The sequence below is a fragment of the Salmo salar genome, chromosome ssa18 (assembly GCF_905237065.1).
Source record: "Salmo salar chromosome ssa18, Ssal_v3.1, whole genome shotgun sequence".
NCBI classification, from domain to species: domain Eukaryota; kingdom Metazoa; phylum Chordata; class Actinopteri; order Salmoniformes; family Salmonidae; genus Salmo; species Salmo salar.
Window position 1 is genome coordinate 80,337,588 of NC_059459.1, and position 12,504 is coordinate 80,350,091.

Genomic DNA, 12,504 nt, shown 5'->3' on the forward strand with positions numbered 1-12,504 from the left:
GGAGAGAGAGAGAGAGAGAGCGGGGAGAGGGGGGAGAGAAAGAGAAAGAGCGTGGGAGCGAGAGAGTGGGAGAGCGAGAGAGTGAGTGAGAGAGAAAGAGCAGGAAGAGAGAGAGAGAGAGAGAGAGAGAGAGAGAGAGAGAGAGATAGGGAGAGAGTGGGAAAGAGAGAGAGAGCAGGGTGAGAAAGAGAGAGCAGGGAAAGGGGGGAGAGGGGGGAGAGAGAGAAAGAGTGTGGGAGCGAGAGAGTGGGAGAGAGAGGAGGGGAGAGAGAGATAGGGAGAGAGTGGGAAAGAGAGAGAGAGAGAGCAGGGAGAGAAGAGACTTTTAGTTGCTCTTCATGATGTCAGTAAAGAAAGTGTCATAAAGGAAAAAAACTAAAGAAGAGAAAACGGTCCTCTCATCATTCAACAGTTATCTTACCTGAACTCTCCTCTTCCTCCTCCTCCTCCTCCTCGCTATCGTCCGAGTCGCTCTCCCTCTCCTCCGTGCTCTCCTCCATGGTTTCCTCCTCCCCTTCTCTCCTCTCTCTCTCCCTCTCTTCCTCCATCTCTCCATTGGCCTCCGGTAGTTCACTGTCTCCCTCCACCTCCATCTCCTCCTCTGGTTCTCTGAGGGAGGGCTGGGCCGGCATCACTGAGAGAAGGAGAGAGGGAGATGGGGAGAGAAAGATGGAAACTAGGTTACCACGCACCGTTAACTAGTTAGCCATTTCAAACCGGTTACACATGATATAAAAATTACACTTTTAAGGCTATATAGTGTTTGTTTACATTAACATTGTTTAAAAACAATGGAGAGAAAAATATATTTTGGGTTCTGATTATGGGGTATGACAGCTGAACAAAGCTCATGAGGGATTTATCAGTTATACTCATCAATAATCAATTGGTATTTCATTCATTGATTATATTAATTCATTTATAAGTCCAAAAATGTATGTAGCATCTAACGATTATAGTTAACTATTATAACATATTTATAACCTCTATAGGCCTAACATAGTACCGTATTTACAAAATAGGCCTAATGTATGCATTTATACGCAAATATTAATTTCACCCTATAAATCAACAATTCAGTAGCCAACAAACCCTCATAACCATGAGTATTCCTACCAGTTATTTCCTCCATCTTCAAGGCCTTTTTTTGGCAGAAATATAGCATTATAGAAATATAGCCTACTTACAGTCATTTTACCGGTATGTCAACAACAGCAAAAGTAGGCTAACGGCGGGCCGGTGGCGCAGCGGTCATCGGAGAGACTACACCGGATGGTCCTTCCAACTGGAGAGCTACCGTATGGCTTCCGTGATGTCGCCTGCCCTGAGATCATACTGTAGGAATTGTTCCCGAGGCGGCGGCCTTTCGCGACCAAACGAATACAAAATGTTTTACCGAATATTGCATTTGAAATCGTTTTATTAGGCTATCCAGCGGACAAATGTCTAACACCTGGATTCATCATTTATTTGCTTTTGACAGCAAATGTATGCGAGATCACTATCCCTGTCTGCGACAGAGGTGGTAGTTACATTGTAGCCATATCGAACGTAGTGTTATCATTTGGCATATAAAGTACAGTAGCCTAAATGTTTCCCCGACACTTTCACAGCACTGCTGCTATGTATGATGCAAATATGAAATCCTATTGACGGAAGAATAGTGGGTTGTTTTGGACGCCAATTTGCTGTTCTAGCGCGGATTATGAAGAAGAGATAGACACAGATAGGCAGATGATCAACTAGGCTGTAGACCAAATAACAAACGGTAGTAAAATACGGAAATGCAGCATAAATAACAAAAATCGCCAACTTACCTTTTACGGTTTGTATCTTCTATACTCCAATACTATGAAGTACAGTTATATTATTATAATATTCAAACTAGGCTACTTCCTTTAGTTGCAGTTCAGTTCTACAGCTACTTTTGCCGGACTCTAAAATTCTAGTCTAGCCAATCAATGCAGAGCTCTAATACCTGCCTAGCCAATAGAAACCATCCTGTGAGATATTACTGTACTGTCCTGACCAATCAGAGGTTGAACTGAGATCTCGACAACCAATAGGTTCATAAAAAACGGATTTCTTGAAGCAGTGGAAATTCAACCAATGTCACCAATTTGTGTGTTTTCAAGGATTTCTGTATCTTTATGCATATACACCAGTGGAGGCTGCTGAGGGGAGGGTGACTCATACTAATGGCTGGAATTGAGTAAATGGAACGGCAGGTCAAAACCCTGGTGAGGACGACGAGCACGCAGATGAGCTTCCCTGAGACAACTTCTGACAGATTGTGCAGAAATTCTTTGGTTGTGTAAACCCACAGTTTCATCAGCTGTCCGGGTGGCTGGTCTCAGACGATCCCGCAGGTGAAGAAGCCAGGCGTGGACGGGTCCTTGGCTGGCGTGGAGGTCGTTGGCTGGCGTGGTTACACGTGGTCTGCGTTTGTGAAGCCGATTGGACGTACTGACAAATTCTCTAAGACGATATTGGAGGTGGCTTATGGTAGAGAAATGAACATTCAATTACACGCACCCTCAAAACTTGAGACATCTGTGGTATTGTGTTGTGACAAAAATGCACATTTTAGAGTGGCCTTTTATTGACGCCAGCAATAAGCTGTTTAATCAGCTTCTTCATATACCAAAGCTGTGAGGTGGATGGATTATCTTAACAAAGGAGAAATTACTCACCAACAGGGGATGTAAACAAATTTGTGCACCAAATTAGAAAAATAAGCATTTTGTATGTATGGAACATTTTGGGGATTTTATATTTCAGTTGATGAAACCATCACTTTACATGTTGAGTTTATAGTTTGGTTCAGTATACAGTACATTAGAAAAGATCCAGAGAGCTGAAGATGCCACTATAGCCCCATTCTATTCTATTGGCATTTGCAGTGGAATTTGTCCTTGGGGGGGGAATAAGCTATTTGGGACACAGAAACACAATCCCTAACACCCTGGGATTGTGAAGACAGTATTGATGCATTAGCTACAGTAGTTACATAGTGACAAACATCCTGCAGGTGGTGTTAAAACCATTCCCAGTGTCAGTGTTGTCACACCCACCACATGAACACACCCCCTTTTAACATATTTTGTTTATTAAAGTTGCATAAAAGTGTAACAGCATTGTGGTAAAACAAAAACCCTGTCGCTACATTTTCGTTCTTCAGTTTCTTATTAAAAACACATCACTTCTAAAACAGCATTTCAACAGTCAAAGTTGTCGTACAGTAACAAAAGAAAAAGGTCTGACACGCAACAACAGGTTATCAGGGGCCGCTTCTCAAATGGCACCCTATTCCCTATATAGGGCACTACTATAGACCAGGGCTGGCACCCTATTCCCTATATAGGGCACTACTATAGACCAGGGCTGGCACCCTATTCCCTATATAGGGCACTACTATAGACCAGGGCTGGCACCCTATTCCCTATATAGGGCACTACTATAGAGCAGGGCTGGCACCCTATTCCCTATATAGGGCACTACTATAGACCAGGGCTGGCACCCTATTCCCTATATAGGGCACTACTTTAGACCAGGGCTGGCACCCTATTCCCTATATAGGGCACTACTTTAGACCAGGGCTGGCACCCTATTACCTATATAGGGCACTACTTTAGACCAGGGCTGGCACCCTATTCCCTATATATAGGGAACAGGGTTCCATTTGGGATGCGCACCAGGTATTATAATAGTACACACAGTAATAATTGACCTAGAATAGATATTCACATCTAAAAGAACGTAAAGAGGTCTAGATGACCTCTAGATGACCTCTAGATGACCTCTAGATGACCTCTAGATGACCTCTTCCTAAACAACAACAGGATCATTTTTTTTTGTTTAAAAATTGTTGTTAAAAATGGACGTCTCCTTTTATTTGGTTTGTAACTTCAATATAGACCTAAGGCAACGTCAGTTATTAAACAAGAGATGGAGGGATGGAAGGATAGAGCTGGATGAAGGAAAGGAGGAAGAGAGAGATGGAAGGGAAGGAGGGAGAGAGAGATGGAAGGGAAGGAGGGAGAGAGAGATGGAAGGGAAGGAGGGAGAGGGTGGGATGGTGGGAAGGAGGGAGGGATGGTGGGATGGAGGGAGGGAGCGAGAGGGATAGATGGAGGGAGGGAAGGAGAGAGCGAGAGGGATAGATGGAGGGAGGGAAGGAGAGAGCGAGAGGGATAGATGGAGGGAGGGAAGGAGAGAGCGAGAGGGATAGATGGAGGGAGAGGAGAGAGAGAGATGGAGGGAGGGATGGAGTCATCTGTAGATTGCTGGAAGTAGAAAGGGAAGGAGACAGAGGAAGGAGTGAGGGCCAAAGAGAGACATGGGGTGAGTGAGAGAGCTGCATGATTGGCAACACTAAGGCCTTGTGAGGCAGCCAAGCCAGGAAGAGTAAGACCTCTGATTCTCCCTCTTTTTCTCCATTTATCCCTCTCTCAATGATTATACCCCCCCTCCTTCCCGTGTGTGTGTTGACGAGAGAGAGCCAGTGTGTGTTTATGTGTGTGTGTACCAGTGTTCACATCTGTGTGAGAGTATGAAGGAGCAGCAGCTGTGGTCTGTGTTTCTGCTGTTCCCTGGGTGTGTGTGTGGCTATCTGGATGAACACATCGACACATTTTCCACTACCCAGTGCCTCCCTCCGTCCCTCCCTCCCTCCCTCATTGGTTTACTCGTCTCCTGAAATCTCTCTACAAGAGTCCTCACTGACAAAGGCCTTACACCTGCACATTATGGAACATGAAATATCTGACAGAACAATAAACAGTGATAAAGAGATAGAACTAAAGAGGAAAAAAAGGTCACTTTGTCAAGTCCCCCGGTCTGTGTTTTCACTGAGGTCTAGACTACACACACACACACACACACACACACACACACACACACACACACTGTACTATACATAGGAGTCTCTCCCATCCCCAAACGGCACCCTTAAAACCTAGTCCACTACTTTGGACCAGAGCCCTGGTCAAATGTAATGGACTATAGAAGGTAATAAATAACGTGCCATTTTGGGACTCATTCTAAAACTCAGAATATATCCTGGCTTGGCTACTAAAACTCAGAATATATCCTGGGCTTGGCTACTAAAACTCAGAATATATCCTGGGCTTGGCTACTAAAACTCAGAATATATCCTGGGCTTGGCTACTAAAACTCAGAATACATCCTGGGCTTGGCTACTAAAACTCAGAATATATCCTGGGCTTGGCTACTAAAACTCAGAATACATCCTGGGCTTGGCTACTAAAACTCAGAATATATCCTGGCTTGGCTACTAAAACTCAGAATATATCCTGGGCTTGGCTACTAAAACTCAGAATACATCCTGGGCTTGGCTACTAAAACTCAGAATATATCCTGGGCTTGGCTACTAAAACTCAGAATATATCCTGGGCTTGGCTACTAAAACTCAGAATGTATCCTGGGCTTGGCTACTAAAACTCAGAATGTATCCTGGGCTTGGCTACTAAAACTCAGAATATGTCCTGGGCTTGGCTACTAAAACTCAGAATATATCCTGGGCTTGGCTACTAAAACTCAGAATATAACCTGGGCTTGGCTACTAAAACTCAGAATATATCCTGGCTTGGCTACTAAAACTCAGAATATATCCTGGGCTTGGCTTACAGCTACAATATAGTATGCTATGTTCACTCATTAACATGAGAAATATGACCGATCGCTTGATCATTTAACAACAATACAAACCACCTTTAAAAAAATGTAATCTAAATAAATGTAAACTAAATAAAACATTAAAATAAAAATCACAGGACATCATACACCCTGCTTAGATGTGATTGGCTGCTTCAATCACCTCTCTTACTCCTCTGCCCCTTCTCTCCTCTTTTTCTCCTCCCTCTTCCTCCTCCATCTCTGAGGAAGCCAAGCTCCTATTTCTTCTGTGGGGTGAGGTTGGAGTGAGGGAGGGAGGCGGGAGGAGGCAGGGGGTGAAGAGGAGGGGTGACTCAGGGTTGAGGTTATTTCTTCTGGGGGGTGGTGAGCTTCTGCATGCCACGTATCTTATCCAGCAGATCTGACACAAAGTCCTACAGGGAGAGAAGAGGGACAAAACACGCCATTAGAAACAACCACCTACAGGGAGAGAAGAGGGACAAAACACACCATTAGAAACAACCACCTACAGGGAGAGAAGAGGGACAAAACACGCCATTAGAAACAACCACCTACAGGGAGAGAAGAGGGACAAAACACGCCATTAGAAACAACCACCTACAGGGAGAGAAGAGGGACAAAACACACCATTAGAAACAACCACCTACAGGGAGAGAAGAGGGACAAAACACACCATTAGAAACAACCACCTACAGGGAGAGAAGAGGGACAAAACACGCCATTAGTACAAAGTCAAAACATAGATAGACAAAATGGCTTCTCAAAATAGTGGACTCAAAGAACGACAGAGGACCGTCCAGAAACAACACCAAGCCCCATAGGTACCTCACATAGACCTAAAACAAGGCTGTTCAATGTCGGTCCTGGAGGGCCGAAACACAAATTGGTTTAATCCTCTCCTTCTGTTAAGGGACTAAATCAGACCTGGGACACCAGGTGAGCCCTGATAAATGAATTGGATAGGTATGGTGTTAGTGTCATAGTTCAATCTTGTCCACTGATAACCCATCAGTACAAGATGTTCAACGTGTTGGACTCACTGAGAGATTCCTTACACCTATCCAATCCTCTCAGATCTACACACGTCCAGGGCAAGGAGGGTCTCTCTCCAGGAACAGGGTTGGAGTTAAAACCTACAGGAGGGTTTCTCTCCAGGAACAGGGTTGTAGTTAAAACCTACAGAAGGGTATCTCTCCAGGAACAGGGTTGGAGTTAAAACCTACAGGAGGGTATCTCTCCAGGAACAGGGTTGGAGTTAAAACCTACAGGAGGGTATCTCTCCAGGAACAGGGTAGGAGTTAAAACCTACAGGAGGGTCTCTCTCCAGGAACAGGGTTGGAGTTAAAACCTACAGGAGGGTATCTCTCCAGGAACAGGGTTGGAGTTAAAACCTACAGAAGGGTCTCTCTCCAGGAACAGGGTTGTAGTTAAAACCTACAGAAGGGTATCTCTCCAGGAACAGGGTTGGAGTTAAAACCTACAGAAGGGTCTCTCTCCAAGAACAGGGTTGGAGTTAAAACCTACAGGAGGGTATCTCTCCAGGAACAGGGCTGGAGAGCCCTTGTCTAGGTGGTAGGGACTAGGGGTTGTTGCTGGACAATACAATTTTTAAAAAAAAGTGTATTTGACAAATAAAAACCACAATTCAACCATGAATACAATGCATTTAAAATCATTCAGGATAACACAAACATTGAAACATTTATTTCCATTGTGGTCCTCTGGCGGTGGGACTGACGTACCTCAGTAGGTTTGTAACAGTCTACCAGGAGATCTTTAACTCTGGCTCCTCTGTCATCATCACTAGGCATGTCCAGCAGCTCATCCACATCTATCTCCAACTCTGGTATAGCCTCCTCCTGTCATTCAGGGAAAAAGAGGGAGGGAGGGATGAGGAACGAGTGAATCAACATCTACAGCGCATTCGGAAAGTATTCAGAACCCTTGACTTTTTTCTCCACATTTTGTTACGTTACAGCTTTTTATTTTTTTATTGATTAAATTGTTTTTATTACTCAAATACACACACACACACACACACACACACACACACACACACACACACTACCCCATAATGACATCACAATACCCCATAATGACAAAGTAAAAACATGTTTTTAGATTTTTTTCACACATTTATAAAAAAAGAAACCTTGAAAGATCACATTTACATAAGTATTCAGACCCTTTACTCAGTACTTTGTTGAAGCACCTTTGGAAGCGATTACAACCTTGAGTCTTCTTGGGTATGACGCTACAAGCTTGGCACACCTGTATTTGGAGAGTTTCTCCCATTCTTCTCTGCAGATCCTCTCAAGCTCTGTCAGGTTGGATGGGGAGCATCACTGCACAGCGATTTTCAGGTCTCTCCAGAGATGTTCAATCGGGTTCAAGTCCGGGCTCTGGCTGGGCATTTCAAGGACATTCAGAGACTTGTCCCAAAGCAACTCCTGCGTTGTCTTGGCTGTGTGCTTAGGGTCGTTGTCTTGTTGGAAGGTGAACCTTCGCCCCAGTCTGATGTCCTCAGCGCTCTGGAGCAGGTTTTCATCAAGGATCCAGGCTGTATCACAACCGGCCGTGATTGGGAGTCCCATAGGGCGGCGCACCATTGGCCCAGCGTCGTCTGGGTTTGGCCGGGGTAGGCCGTCATTGTAAATAAGAATTTGTTCTTAACTGAAATGCCTAGTTAAATAAAGGTTAAATAAATAAAAAATACTCTCTGTACTTTGCTCTGTTCATCTTTCCCTCGATCCTGACTAGTCTCCCAGTCCCTGCCGCTGAAAAACATCCGCACAGCATGATGCTGCCACCACCATGCTTCACTGTAGGGATGGTGCCAGGTTTCCTCCAGGAGTGACACTTGGCATTCAGGCCAAAGAGTTCAATCTTGGTTTCATCAGACCAGAGAATCTTGTTTCTCATGGTCTGAGAGTCCTTTAGGTGCTTTTGGCAAACTCCAAGCGGGCTGTCATGTGCCTCTTACTGAGGAGTGGCTTCCATCTGGCCACTCCACTAAAGGCCTGATTGGTGGAGTGCTGCAGAGATGGTTGTCCTTCTGGAAGGTTCTCCCATCTCCACAGAGGAACTCTGGAGTTCTGTCAGAGTGACCATCGGGTTCTTAGTCACCTCTCTGACCAAGTCCCTTCCATCACACACAGAAGAAAACACATTGTTTTGGCTCTGGTCTGAGTATAATACATTTGAAACAACACAGACACTTTAGCCACTTTAGTCTCAAATAAATAATGAAACATGTTCAATTTGGTTTAAATAATGCAAAAACACAGTGTTGGAGAAGAAAGTAAAAGTGCAATATGTGCCATGTAAAAAAGCTAACGTTTAAGTTCCTTTGCTCAGAACATATGAAAGCTGGTGGTTCAATATTCCCAGTTAAGAAGTTTTAGGTTGTAGTTATTATAGGAATTATGACACGTCAACTATTTCTCTCTATACCATTTGTATTTCATATATCTTTGACAATTGGATGTTCTAATAGGTACTTTAGTATTGCCAGCCTAATCTAGGGAGTTGATAGGCTTGAAGTCATAAACAGCTCAATGCTTGAAGCATTGCGAAGAGCTGCTGGCAGACGCAGTAAAGTGCTGTTTGAATGAATGCTTATGAGCCTGCTGCTGCCTACCACCGCTCAGTCAGACTGCTCTATCAAATCATAGACTTAATTATAATAACCACACAAAAATACGAGCCTTTGGTCATTAATATGGTCAAAACAAAACGTTTATTCTTTCAGTTAAATACGGAAGCATTCCGTATTGTATCGAACGGGTGGCACCCATAATTCTAAATATTGCTGTTACATTGCACAACCTTCAATGTCATGTCATAATTATGTACAATTCTGGCAAATTAATTACGGTCTTTGTTAGGAAGTAAATGGTCTTCAACACAGTTTGCAACGAGCCAGGCGGCCCAAACTGCTGCATATACCCTGACTCTGCGTGCAATGAACGCAAGAGAAGTGACACAATTTCACCTGGTTAATATTGCCTGCTAACATTAATTTATTTTAACTAAATATGCAGGTTTAAAAAAATATATACTTCAGTGTATTGATTTTAAGAAAGGCGTTGATGTTTATTTGCGCAACGAATACGCTTTTGTTAAATCATCACCCGTTTGGCGAAGTAGGCTGTGATTCGATGATAAATTAACAGGCACCACATCGATTATATGCAACGCAGGACAAGCTAGTTAAACTAGTAATATCATCAACCATGTGTAGTTAACTAATGATTGTGACTATTGATTGTTTTTTATAAGATAAGTTTAATGCTAGCTAGCAACTTAGCTTGGCTCCTTGCTGCCACAAGGTCCTTTTGATGCTGCACTCGCGTAACAGGTGGTCAGCCTGCCACGCAGTCTCCTCGTGGCTTGTAATGTAATCGGCCATAATCGGCGTCCAGAAAGGCCGATTACCAATGGTTATGAAAACTTGAAATCGGCCCTAATTAAAATCAGCCAGGCCGATTAAAATCGGTCGACCTCTAGACGCAACCCATATGTGTTATTGAATACATTACTATTTCTACGCTTAGTTGGTCTCCTTTCTCTGACCTCTTTTCTATTTTTATCCATCTCAGCTTTCTAATGACTATTCTTTCTCTGTCCTTCTCCCTCTCTTCCCCCATCTCCGTTTCTCTCTCCCATCGCCCTCTGTCCTTCTCTCTCCCTCTTTCCCATCTGTTTCTCTCTCGTTCTCTCTTCCCCATCTGTTTCTCTCTCCCATCGCCCTCTGTCCTTCTCTCTTCCCCATCTGTTTCTCTCTCCCTCTCATCTCCCTGTTTCTCCCACTCTTTCCCTCATCTGTTTTCCCTCCCATCTCCCTCCCCCCCATCTCATTGTTTCTCCCTCTGTCCTCTCCCTTTTCCCCATCTCTGTTTCTCCCTCTGTCCTTCTCTCCCCATTTCTTAATCTGTCCTTCTCTCTCTGTTTCTCCCCCCCATCTCTGTCCCCTCTCCTCTCCCCTCCCCATCTCTGTCCTCCCCCCATCTATTTCCTCCCCCCCCCCATCTCTGTCCTCCCCCATCTCTGTCCCCTCTCCCCTCCCCCTCTATCCTCTCCCCCCCCATCTCTGTCCTCCCCCCATCTATTTTCTCTCTCCCCATCTGTCGTTCTCTCTTTCCCCCCCCCATCTCTGTTTCTCCCCCGTCTCTGTTTCTCCCCCGTCTCTCTCCCTCCCCTCTCCTCGGGATATAAATACATCTCCATGACTTTTTCCTCCAACAGCCAATTACAGGAACAGATCCTTTATCTTCCATGGTGTTCTCTCTCTCTCTCAATTCAATTTAAGGGCTTTATTGGCATGGGAAACATGTGTTAACATTGACAAAACAAGTGAGAATTTTTTTGAAATAAACAATAAAAATGAACAGTAAACTCACAAATTACACTCAAAAGATCCAAAATAATTAAGTGTTCTCTTTGTATCTATAATCTGTCATGCTCTCTCTCTCCCTCTCTCCCCTCATCCTCCCCCTCATCCTCCCCCTTGGTTAGGGCTGCCCAAGCCAGCTGTCACTGCACCTGTCTACAGACCACACACACAAAACACTGATGCACTGACAAAGCACACAGGAACATGGACACACACTCAGGCAAAGGCAAGCACATTGCTGACACTCAAATACACAGCGATGTAGCCACACTCTCTCTCTGTCCTTTATCCTAACACACACACACACACACACACACACACACACACACACACACACTGAGTAAATGCATTTAGCTGGGGTAAAGGAAGGAGGAGGGGAACCGTGTGTGTGTGTGTGTGTGCGAGTTAGAGCTAAGTAGATGTAAGGGATTTAAGCAGAGCCTGACGGATAGACAGGCGACACACACACACAGAAGCTGGGGTGAGAGTGAGGTAAGCCGACACAAAGAATGTTCCACACAACAAGTGCTACCAGTCAGTCAGTAAGTCAGAAAGAGAGGGGGGGGGTTACCAAGAGAGAGCTGGAGGGGGGGGGGTTACCAAGGGAGAGCTGGAAGGGGGGTTACCAAGAGAGAGCTGGAGGGGGGGTTTTACCAAGAGAGAGCTGGAGGGGGGGGTTACCAAGAGAGAGCTGGAGGGGGGGGTTACCAAGAGTGAGCTGGAGGGGGGGTTACCAAGAGAGAGCTGGAGGGGGGGGTTACCAAGAGAGAGTTGGAGGGGGGGTTACCAAGAGAGAGCTGGAGGGGGGGGTTACCAAGAGAGAGCTGGAGGGGGGGTTACCAAGAGAGAGCTGGAGGGGGGGGTTACCAAGAGAGAGCTGGAGGGGGGGTTACCAAGAGAGAGCTGGAGGGGGGGGTTTACCAAGAGAGAGCTGGAGGGGGGGGTTACCAAGAGAGAGCTGGAGGGGGGGGTTACCAAGAGAGAGCTCCCCTCTCATACTGACTCTCGTCTGTCCTGAGCAACCACTGGGAGTCTGCATTTAGAGTCACATTTTAGTCATTTAGCAGACGCTCTTATCCAGAGCGACTTACAGTAGAGTGCATACATTTTTTTTTATTACATTTTATGTACTGGTCCCCCGTGGGAAACAAACCCACAACCCTGGCGTTGCAAACGCCATGCTCTACCAACTGAGCTACAGGGGGATACAGTCTGGACTGTATCATGTTAGCTCCCCTCTCATACTGACTCTAGTCTGTCCCGGGGAGGAACCACTGGGAGTCTGTCCACTGGGAGTCTGTCCACTGGGAGTCTGTCCCGGGGAGGAACCACTGGGAGTCTGTCCACTGGGTGTCTGTCCCGAGGAGGAACAACTGGGAGTCTGTCCCAGGGAGGAACCACTGGGAGTCTGTCCCAGGGAGGAACCACTGGGAGTCTGTCCCGGGGAGGAA

General features: G+C 45.3%; 2 protein-coding genes across 3 annotated transcripts in view; both read right to left on the reverse strand.

The window, feature by feature from the left end:
• The window catches only part of brms1 (BRMS1 transcriptional repressor and anoikis regulator), a 13,248-nt gene extending 11,311 nt beyond the window's left edge, over positions 1-1,937 (reverse strand). For both annotated transcript variants that reach the window (XR_006760542.1, XM_014123371.2), the window contains exons 1-2: positions 1,818-1,937; positions 422-634 (exon numbers count right to left, since the gene is read on the reverse strand). Coding sequence is in view for 1 of the 2 variants with exons in the window: in XM_014123371.2 (XP_013978846.1) it covers positions 422-632 (211 nt within the window). In the remaining variant the exon portion in view is untranslated. The remainder of the gene's footprint in view (positions 1-421; positions 635-1,817) is intronic.
• A 1,154-nt stretch (positions 1,938-3,091) lies between these two features.
• Positions 3,092-12,504, reverse strand: part of LOC106560462 (protein phosphatase 1 regulatory subunit 14B) — a 36,672-nt gene continuing 27,259 nt past the window's right edge. The window contains exons 3-4 of the mRNA XM_014123407.2: positions 7,401-7,517; positions 3,092-6,071 (exon numbers count right to left, since the gene is read on the reverse strand). Of these exons, the coding sequence (XP_013978882.1) occupies positions 6,003-6,071; positions 7,401-7,517 (186 nt within the window). The 3' untranslated portion in view covers positions 3,092-6,002. The remainder of the gene's footprint in view (positions 6,072-7,400; positions 7,518-12,504) is intronic.